The 10,905-nt window shown below is 45.9% G+C and overlaps 1 protein-coding gene across 1 annotated transcript in view; it reads right to left on the bottom strand.

Annotated features, from left to right (window-relative positions):
- Nucleotides 1–8,812, bottom strand: part of csmd2 (CUB and Sushi multiple domains 2) — a 242,171-nt gene extending 233,359 nt beyond the window's left edge. Inside the window, 1 exon segment of the mRNA XM_060042704.1 lies at nucleotides 7,929–8,812. Coding sequence (XP_059898687.1) covers nucleotides 7,929–8,124 — 196 coding nt within the window. The 5' untranslated portion in view covers nucleotides 8,125–8,812.
- Nucleotides 8,813–10,905: the final 2,093 nt, after the last annotated feature.

The following is a 10,905-nucleotide window of genomic DNA, read 5'->3' on the forward strand; positions in this document are numbered from 1 at the left end:
CTCTCGTTTCTTCATCCCCTCCTCCCCAGATCACGCACTACTTAAGACCAAAGACACCACGGCGTATCCAGCTTAAGATTTCCGGGAACCCTTCCCCATCTTCTGCCATGGGTCATTACTCTATCTTAAGTGAATTAAGTTAATTGTTCAATGATGCTGCCAAACTGTAATGATCACTTAGCAAGACAAACAGTGGCTCCGTGACATTGGATTGACACTGATTGATATCGGTTGGCCGTGACAAAAATGGTAAACCTTCCCCCCCCAAAAAAGTAGGAAGTGTTAAAACAGTATAACATTGCACCAAGAAAATGACTCGACCAAAACTTGTTCCATTCCGAAAATAATTGGCAGAGGAATGGAAACATAATATAGAAGTTGAAATTGCAGTATTAGCAAGACCCCAATGCCGACCACTGGACCGCCCCTTGTGCTGCTAGTTACCATTAGAAGCCAAACTGATAAAGCAGGCTTAGAACTAACAAAATAAGTCGTTTATAGACGGGTAAGTAAGACTCGTTAATCTTAATTATGTGTACGTCAGTGTGCATGTATGTGTCAGTAGATGTAGGGGTGTGTGTGTGTGTGTGTGTGTGTGTGTGTGTGTGTGTGTGTGTGTGTGTGTGTGTGTGTGTGTGTGTGTGTGTGTGTGTGTGTGTGTGTGTGTGAGTCAAGGCAGGTAAGTATGTGTGTACATGTGGGTGTCTGCGCCCTTGTGCGTGTTTGTAGGCCTATGTGTGCGTGTTTATATTTGCATGTGCCGGTAAGTACCTCCCGAGAGAGGTGATAAACACCCTTCCACCCCATAGACCCACTCAGCCTGGCTCTTTGTCTCTCGGTGTGTCAGTGCCTATGCATGCCTTGACCGCATCATATCAGAATTAACCTCAAGACGACTGCCATTAAAATGGAAATAAGTGAGCTCAGCACTGCCTGTGTTTGTGTGTGTGCATTAGGATAATGCCTGAGGGAAGGCCACACAGGCTGCCTTAATAACGCAGAAGCCAGATGCCAGGGGAGACTCCAACTGGAGCTGCCCCCCCTTCCTTTATCACATATGAATTGACTTGGAACTTTATTTCCTTCATGGACTCCTCATTCTTCCTCTAATACCATTATATCCCTGATTTCTTAGTCATAGAAAATTCTTGTTTGTTGAAACTGTCACTGAGTTGAATGAGGTTTCACTGGTATACTTCTCAGGAAGTCAGCCCCTACAATGGAATAAGCCATCCTTCAGCTGAGCTGGATGTCCAAACTTTAATCTGACAGCCATTTGCTATTTTCTATATTTAAATGCATTCCCCCCACCCCTGTAACTGCTAATTACAAGAGGAACTAACGTATTTGCTGTAGCTTGTGGACATGACCGCAATAGAGGGACTCATGAGCCGAAGGCAATGAATGGATTTCCCAGATGCAGGCGGCTAAATACCTCAGAAATTCTGCATGGTGCATAGACATCAAAACAGACTAGGACTCATAGAAACACACGATAGCGTGGGCTAGCGAAAAAACGCCTACATGCTGCGGCTACGTCTCCTACTCTAGTGGCAAAATTTATCCCACACAATATCTTTTGTTGCAGCGCACCAATAGAAAAGAGCCATGGTCCAGTAGCTACAGGCCATTCCTTTTGGTTAGCATTTACACAGTATCAAGAAATCTAATTACAGACATGGACATGACTACAAACATATGCACGCAACACACACGCACACGTACACACTAGCATGTAAGAAAATAACTCTTGAACTCTGTTGGAAAATGCCCAAGCAACGCACACACAAAAGTTTACACGTGCTCGGTAAGAAAAAGAGTCAAAATCTGTCTATAATATGGCAATGGTGAATCCTAAACCGGCAGCAGAGAAGGCACGAGGAACAGTGGAACAGCGAGTAACCAATCACATCTCACTGAAATCAGGTGTGTTTATGTGGTCATGTAAATCGGTAACCAGCGATTTCCGTGCTCGGTTTCAGTGATACCATGAAACGGGCAGATGGCATTTTATGAAGTTATTAAATGTGGTTGTTTCGTAGCCAACAGTGAGACCTGAATACAAGTGGTTCGTACATGGCTGTTTGGAGTCAGATCGGGGGAGTTAGGGTGCAAAGGGGCTTGTGTTTCCTGAGAGAGTGCGAGATACAGAGGGAGAGATTGTGCAAGAGCGAGAGAGCATACAAGAGAGAGAGCGAGAGAGAGGGGGTGAGAGAGAGAGAGAAAGAGAGACAGCCAGCTTGCTCCAGCTGCGTCATATTTTACCAACAGCACTAACAGGTGTGTCAAGATACCCTGCAACACACACGCAAATCAACACCTACAAAGAGCAAGTGAACCCCTGAGACACACAACAAGAGAAACAGAGACACACAACACATCGATAGCTAGCTACACAGCCAGAGAGAAACAGACACACCCACACAGAGACCCAACCAGAACAGCAACCACACATATGCACACCAGGCCAGCTCAGTTGAGCTCCCTCGACTAGGAGCAGGACTTCAGTTAATTCGCCCTGAGGCAACCTGATGGAATGAATCAAGAAATACAATTATTCCATTTTCATCCCTTTGCAGGGTGTTATTATCATTATTACATTTTTATTTGTCTACCGCACCGTTTAAAAGATCCCTTTGGCCTTCTCTCTCGCTCCCGCTTTCTCTGAACTGCAGCTCCCACACACACAGCAGTAATCGATTGCACCATTGGATGTCTGGTGGTCTTCCCTCTCGGTTTGCAGCGCCGACACACATCAGTGCATACATGTGTGCACTTTGTTCCCTCGTCTTTGTTCAAGCAAATATATTCAATTTTGAGTGCAAGAAACGAGAGAGAGAAGAGAGAGATAGCGAGGCGGAGAACGAGAGCGAGAGATGGTGAGGCCGAATCAGGCCGAGTGAAACCGAGAGGGCGAACGGGTAGTGCGAAGAATGAGAGAGCGCTGCGATGTTCAGAGGGGCCTGTTAAACATTCCTTTCATGTAAAGCTGCACGCCGTTTCCATGGCAACCGAGGGATCTTTTTCAGTCAGTATAATTCCTTGTGTTTCGAAACAAAAGATGCAGAAACACAACTAGATCCACGCTAATAGAGCTCAAACATTCCTTACTGATTCCTTCATCATGATTAAATCCAAAGAGGGGCATAAATATATGTGGCATGCATATCTGGGAATGTTCTGTAGCATGCTGGCATACATACAAATATGTAATGTTGTATGTATGTGTAAACACAAACGCCTGCTGTTGTATAATCAAACACATTGTACAGTATGCATGTTTACACACAACCACATGCTAGTAAGTCAGCTAGTTTACATGCAAGCATGTTGCGGGGGTATGCATAAACAAACATGCGCAGCATGCAGACACGGGCGTGATCATGGCAACATGATTGTTCATCTCTCCCTGAAGGAAAACACTCATGACGGATCACCTATACAATGACGACCGCGGCTGGGGGAGCATCAGAGATAGAGAGGAGGAACGATGGAGAGAGGGGGCGAGCGAGATAGAAAAACAGAACGGGAGAGAGCGTGAGTGTGATAGAGATATAAAGATAGAGCAGACTGGGAGGAAGAGAGAGAGAGAGAGAGGGAGGCTGACGCAGGACACGGAGTAAAGGGGACAAGGGGACAAGTCACCCCGTGTGAGGTGTGTAATCTCCAATACGAGGGGATGTCTGCTATCTGATAACAAAGGGTGTAAATCAGAAGGCCAGAGAAAGGTCTGACGATGCTGTTCCCTTTTCTGAGGCAGACCAGACAGCGGTGAGGCAGGCTCCTGTTACACATGCTGGGGATTTATAGTAGCAAAGGGATGACAAGAGGAAGACCTGGAGGCCTGATAAGAACAGCACGGGAGAAAGGGATGATTTAGGCACCGGCCTGAAAGAGCTGAAGGTGTTCTGTGCTTGTATGCAACTTTTCTTGAAGGGGTTTATTTATTTTTTCATGCCTTTTAACTTGGTTCGGTTTTCAAGCCAATAGGGAGATAAATAGTTGGCAGTTTATACTTTGCGATTGCATGAGCAATACAAAGCAAAGAATAGAAGAGCACCCAAACTGAAAGTGCAAAAGTGGGATAGCACTTAACCGCAGAAGAGGGTTAGCCAAATTCCCAAATTCCCCTATTTGCATTTAACACATGCAAATATGCCCATTAAATAACATTGATTGGCTGAAGAGGTAGCAATCTCAAAAGGATGATTGCACTGTATTTTTCATATGTATAGTTGACAACAAATGAAAGGGAAAAGTGCCCAAGCTGAGACGCCGTCGCTAAGTGTCTATGCCTGTGTTTACGTTCAGCACTTCAGTATGCTGACGAATAACTATCAGGACTAGAACTCAGTCGGGCTGTCCTCATGTCCATCTGCCTGACTGCATACGTCTGTATGTTGACTAGCGACTGCATGTTTATGTATATCGGTCACTTTTGTCGGTCCTTCCATCCGATAAATCAGTTTATCTATCCATCCAGCTACACTCCCCCCCCCCCCCCCCAACCATTGGAGACTGATTGAATGTTAATGTTGCTTTCAGAGCTACATCCCTTGCCATCCCATTTACCTCAGGCAACAGATTAAGCTCCACCTCAGTCTTCCACTGTTGGCTGCGACACCCGAATGCTTATCTGCAAGATGTAAACATATTGATAGCAAAGCGTCCTGCTCAAGGACACCTCCACCGTCATTTTCTCTGTGTGAGGGAAGTGTGTGTGTGAGGGAAGTGTGTGTGTGTGGAGAAGAGTGTGCCAACTGAGCTTACCTTCAATCAAACCTCAAGACATTCAAAAATCCACCGCAGCAGTGCTGGTCTGATAATCTATTGAAAATGAAAGCGTGTGTGTCAGAGAATGTGTGTGTGTGGCTGAGATTGGTGTGACGCTCTGCCCAGTGACAGCGCACCAGCCATCTGGAGACAGATGACAGTGTGAATCACCAGAGGGGAAGGATGGGGGGGGGGGAAAGAGAGAGAGAGAGAGAGAGAGAGAGAGAGAGAGAGAGAGAGAGAGAGAGAGAGAGAGAGAGAGAGAGAGAGAGAGAGAGAGAGAGAGAGAGAGAGAGAGAGAGAGAGACCACCTCAGTATTGACACACACACAAATGCCTTCAAACACACACAATCCTGTTTAAATGCCTGTTAGTTGGCCTGGGAGAGGTCGAATACGAGGCCCCTTGATGCCCGATAGCGATATCAGTCACTTAACAGGTCATTTACCACCAACATGAACATTACTGACATAAATAAATAAGAAGGCATAAATCTGTTGCGACTCTCCTTACGCCTTATGAGAAGGGGATAACAGGCCACTGTTGAATGGTGTGAACCAGTGTAGTGGGAGACGAGGAGAGAACGAGGGTGTGTGCTGTGTTCAGACGCTTGTGAATTACCACCTCTCTTACGGACACTGACAAGCCACAGCGAGCCCCCTTTTCTGCTCTGTTACTTCCGCACTGGACTGGCTGAGGCGCTCTCCGAGGTGCTGAAATGTAACAGTTGGCGCTATTGTATCGCTGTTTGGACCAAATGGGTAAAGGACGCACCAAATGATAAAGCTTACATTTAAAATGAATTGTTTGAGGGGGGATAGCGCTAAACAGCAAATCAGACAACTGCGTAACCGCATGCCAAATCCCGGGTTTAATGGGGTGCTGAGCAGACTTTGAATGTGTCGGCTATGCTGCGTGTTAGCAACGCGAGGACCGCGTACAAAACGACTCTCCGCTGCTTTTATACGGCTATAAACAGATCAGTCGCACATCACTCTGGTGTCACTTAAAGGCGGCACGTGAATAAAACACCCCTGTTGCTTTGGCGGAGTGCGGGTAAACGCCGTGAATAGGCCTACAGCCTCATCACAAAGATGAAACCATTAAGGAGTGCCCTGCCGTGCCGCTACAGCAAGTTACACACAGCAGCCTGCAACGTCACGGCGCGAACGCAACCGGGTTTAGTTGCGGTGAATTTAAACGTCTTCGTGGCTCGCGGGCAACGCGAGAAAGCGTATGAGTGGCTGCTCGTGCGTCACCCCGGGAATGATCTAATAACGGCTCGCGAGTGGTGCTCGCGGGTTGTGAGTCGTTGTCAGTGCTGAACAACGCATTGAGAAATGCAAAACACGTTATCTCAACAACCAAAAAACGGGAATCAAGCCTTGCTTGAAAGGAGCTGACTTTATTGAGCGCCTTCCCCTCTGGGTCGCTGAAGCGGTCCGAGTCCACAGAGACTCGGTGCTCTGCTCAACATCTCGTGGAGACATTTAAAAAGCATCGATAATCTCCACCAGCAGCGAGTGAATGGGCGAACGAGCCAAAGAAGGCGAATGTACAGGGCCTAATCAATAAGGGCAGAATTCCTGAGATGATAACTGTACAAAATAAACACAAAGATAACACAGGCGATTTGGATGGTAGTTTGTAGACCATATGTTTAGAGTCATCGTCGTCGGCAGACAGTACGTTTGCATTTTACGTGATACATTTAGTAAAGCGGGTTCACGTGTGTGACACACAAAATCCGGAGCGGGAGCCTCGTGCTCGCGTCGTGTCACGTCTCCACGCGCATCTGCACCACAGCGCGAGGCTCTGGTGCCGCTCAATGGGAGAATAGGGCAACTGCTCGTGGCGCCATTAGCAAGGGACCCGCGAGCAGGCCGCCACACCACAGGCTCCCACGCGGGCCCGCTCTCCAATTAAACAAGCATGTGGTGTGTTAACATGGTGCGTGATACAATTAAAGAGGTCTGGGGTTTTAGGCGACACGGGACAAACAAGCGTCCCATGACGAAAGCCCTGTTGCACTTCTAGTTCAGCGTAACGAACAATGACTACCCTACCAAATATTTGTCTAAAGGATGAAGTAGCTATACGTTTGAACTACTGGCAATGTAACCCAGTGACGGCGTTTGATATCACGGAGATTGTGGCACGCGGTAACTGGGCAATGTGGTCCCGTGTCTTGGATGGTATCAAAAAAGGTACACCTCGTGGGTGATGGAACTATGACTCATTGCCAAAGTCTTATTGTGGTCGTGAGTTCTGTGTTTAAAAATAGTCCAAATCCGAAGCCAAGACAGTGATGAATAAACGTGTGGGTCAAAACTGCTCAGGCTGGCATCAGAAATGTGGGTGTTCATCAAAATGATTGATCTCAAAGTAGCTTTTTTGAGAGTTAAGAAATTATAAAATTGTGTACAATTAAATTGCTTTATGACGATAATTCATGAAGGCTCAAAGAGCTGTAGAATGTTCCGATATAATTAATCAGACAGAGGCCGTAGTGTGAGACCCCCCCCCCCCCCCCCCCCGCACGCGCGCGCGCGCACACACACACACACACACACACGCACACGCACACACACACACACACACACAGTCAGTTAAGGTGTACCATTAGCGATGTATATTAGTGGGGCCGATTAACGACCAAACATTGACCGTAGTAAATGGGAATAGAGGCAGATGGACAACATATTGAGGCGAATTACTGGCATTATGCTCTTGGTGGACGAAATTACTGAAACCTCACGAGAGAGGGGTCCGTGCCACGAATAACAATTGTGCAATTTTTTTGAGTAACCACCTCGCAACCACCAAGACGTTATCACCCATCCCCATCCACCAGTTAACTCAGCACCACAGTCGATTCAACCTCCCCCTAGACACTTTAATGAAAGAAGACAGAGAGGGCGTCATAGGCCTAATTAGTCTTTAGATTCCGCTTTCACGAAAATACCACAGTAAACCACCCGATATGACTTTAACTTGGGGTGCTTTAACGGCGACATCCGCCGTTAACACCCCCCCCCCCCCCCCCCATACTGATTAGCATTCACCGACGGTTTGGGGGAAGCCTGCTGCATTTCTTTACAGGGAGCTTAGCATCATGGGGGGGGGGGGGGGAGGGAGATGGGGGGTAAACTTACCGTCCACCGAGGTGGCTAGGAGTCCCATGTACAAGAACAGCAGCCGGCTCCAATGGTGCGCTTGTATTCCGCGCTTCATTAGCGCAAAAAAACGTATTCCTTCTCCTTTCTGGGGTGCGTTATGTGTATGCCTGCTGCAAGCGCATTCTGTTCTCCCGGCGAGTCCCACTCCGTCCCGGTTCGAGGCGGTTGTCATGGCAGGGTTTTTTTTCTGGCACGGACAGTAGTTCTCAGACGGTTTGCAAAGGGAGATTCACTTGGTGTCTGCGCGGTGAAAAATCCCAATGCATCGAGGCTCGGTTCTCGCAGCTGGACTGAACCATGTCATGCGTACCGATAGGGTTAGCAGAAAGCTCGCTTTCGAATGAGATTTAGGAAACACCTCGACGGTGGAAGGGAGAAAAACCGCGGAGACCGAAGGCGAGCGCTGACTTATTTACCCACGCGCAAAAATATCAAACAAGCGTCGGTCCCTCGTCGCTGGAAACACCAAACCCCAAAAAGGAGAATAACGCGTCAAAGACGGAGATTCATCCTTCACTTTATTCCAGAGCAGCGATTCTTTATTTCTTCCATCTATTTCCAATCATCAAAAGCCTTTGCCTTGTTGATTAATCCAGGTCTAAGTCGTTCCTCCTTAAACACTCAATGAAAATGTAAGATCCCCCGGAGAAAAAAAAAAGCCTAAATTGTCCGCATCCTAACCGAACACGTCTTTTCTGAAGTTGTCGAACAATGTTGCAGGCTGGAGATGTTTCAATGAAGACGGGCCAATGTATCCCCGTATAACAGACCTAAATAGCGTTGGCTACAGCATCTCGGGTCTGCACGACGCCAAGTACCAGACTGCAGACCTGCTCCGACTCAGCATCTCTCTCGCTCTCGATCTCTCCCTCGCGCTATCTCTCCCGCTCTCTCTATTACACACACTCTCTCTCTCTCCCTCTCTCTCACACATACACGCGCACACATACTCTCCCTCTCCCTCCTTCTCTCCCCCACCACCCCCTTCTGTCTCGAAGTCACTCTCACCATAATTATAACTGCTCTATATATACTTTATCGGCCTATATCAAGAAATTATATATTGGAATATTAATTCCAATTAAATCTAGTGAATTATTATAAATCCACGAGGATCCACCTAGTGCATCGGAACCAATTTAGCCTCATGCTAATGCTAATTCGACTTCAGAAAAGCCCAAGTCGTCAATTTTACAAAACGCTGAATCCAAATTCGGAACCGGATTTTCAGCTTTGCATTGAAATTACGGCATGAAATCCATCTTGGGCCAGTGTAAAAGCTGTTTAAGAGAATATTAGACGTGCACGTTGTCCATGGATATATGTGGCAATGTAAGATTTAACCCTTGAAACAGCTGACCTGGACATTACTGTACAATTATAACATTTTGCATTTTTATGGTCCGTTTTCTAACCAAAAGTCATGGTAAAACCATTTTTTGCCATGATTGTTCAAAGGTGTTTTTTCTTCTTGATTTGAATAACAAATTGTATTGATAGCCCCCCTCAATGGATTTACGTTTAGCCATCAAACAAGTTGGTCAACGTTATCCGTCTGTTTCCCTACCAGGGTTGCATGAGTTGGGTTTCTAGTTATAACTGTCTGCCATGCATATGCTTCCATCCAGGATTTGTTTCATCTTTCACCCTTGCATCACCATCGTACCCCCGGAGCAGTATCGAACAGTGAACTTGAGGAAAGGTAAAAATCAAGAAAGATATTATTACACATGGCTTGTCTGATGAATAGATTTGATCATAACATTCAATATTTCTGATTAATTTGACCCGCTTTTGTTGTGTTTTGAATTCAGTCATAACCTCAGCTTGCGATAACTGCCTCCATTTTGGAATCAGAGGCTTATTGGCGATACCATATTTGTACTAATGTTTTTACTACCTTACTACTCTTTTGGTCATTAATCGTGAAATTGTTGGTCATTATGGGGTGAAATGTTTGAATGTGCACAAGTGTTTCTAATGTTAGTCTCTTGAATCCTCTCAAAATGGCAGTGTTGCATTGCGATATACAAGCCCCCTGGCTGACTAAGTGTGGACTCTGCAGTGCAAGCAAACTCATTGGACAATGTTCAACCTGGTAGTCATAGTTGTATTTTGACAATATTTTGTCAACTTTTTTGATTAGTCTTACTTAGATGAACATAAATCAAGTTTTGGCGAACCACCTGGTTAACCTCTCTGTGGTGTTACAATCATATTTCATGATTCTTTTTTTAGCCACATGTTGGCAGTGGTAGCAGCATACCGTAAAATCATGTACCCCCCGTTATGCCAATCCTATGCCATTGCCCCCCCCCCCGCCATACACACACACACACACACACCCCCAGCAGAGAGGGTGTGTGGGCCCTTCGGTAATCGTGGCCCCAGCTAAATGAACGATTTTGTGCCCACACAAACACACGCACACACACACACACACAAAATGTCTGTATCCGTGCTGTAACTGAAATGTGTCTTGACTTCGAGCTGGTGATGGTGATAATGTTCTCTTAAGCAATAAGAAGTGATCCATACCAAACTAATGTTTATGTACCCTTAAAGCACTGGTATCACACTCTTGCATGTTTTAGCCCACGCCAGGATGGTTTCACAAGGTTAAAGCTACATATAGACGTCTATGTCTATAACATGCAATTTTGCTTGGTGGGAATGCAGGAATCTTTTGATGTGCTCAACATTTTCGGTCAAATTATTTGTTATAAACACATTTATACCATCTGGTTGTGAATATAATTATTTATTTTCATTTGAATTTAAGAATTGTTTCTTATATTACATTATCTTTCAATTTTAGGTCCATAACCTAATGATCTACCCAAATTGAAAGGTAAAGAAAAAGGAACCCCAATCTGAAGTCTTAAATGTGGCTTCCTAGGGTGACATTATGTGATTACCACCATTTAACTCACCAAACACTCAACTAGCTGGC

This window comes from Gadus macrocephalus, chromosome 22 (assembly GCF_031168955.1).
Source record: "Gadus macrocephalus chromosome 22, ASM3116895v1".
In the NCBI taxonomy this organism is placed as follows: Eukaryota; Metazoa; Chordata; class Actinopteri; order Gadiformes; family Gadidae; genus Gadus; species Gadus macrocephalus.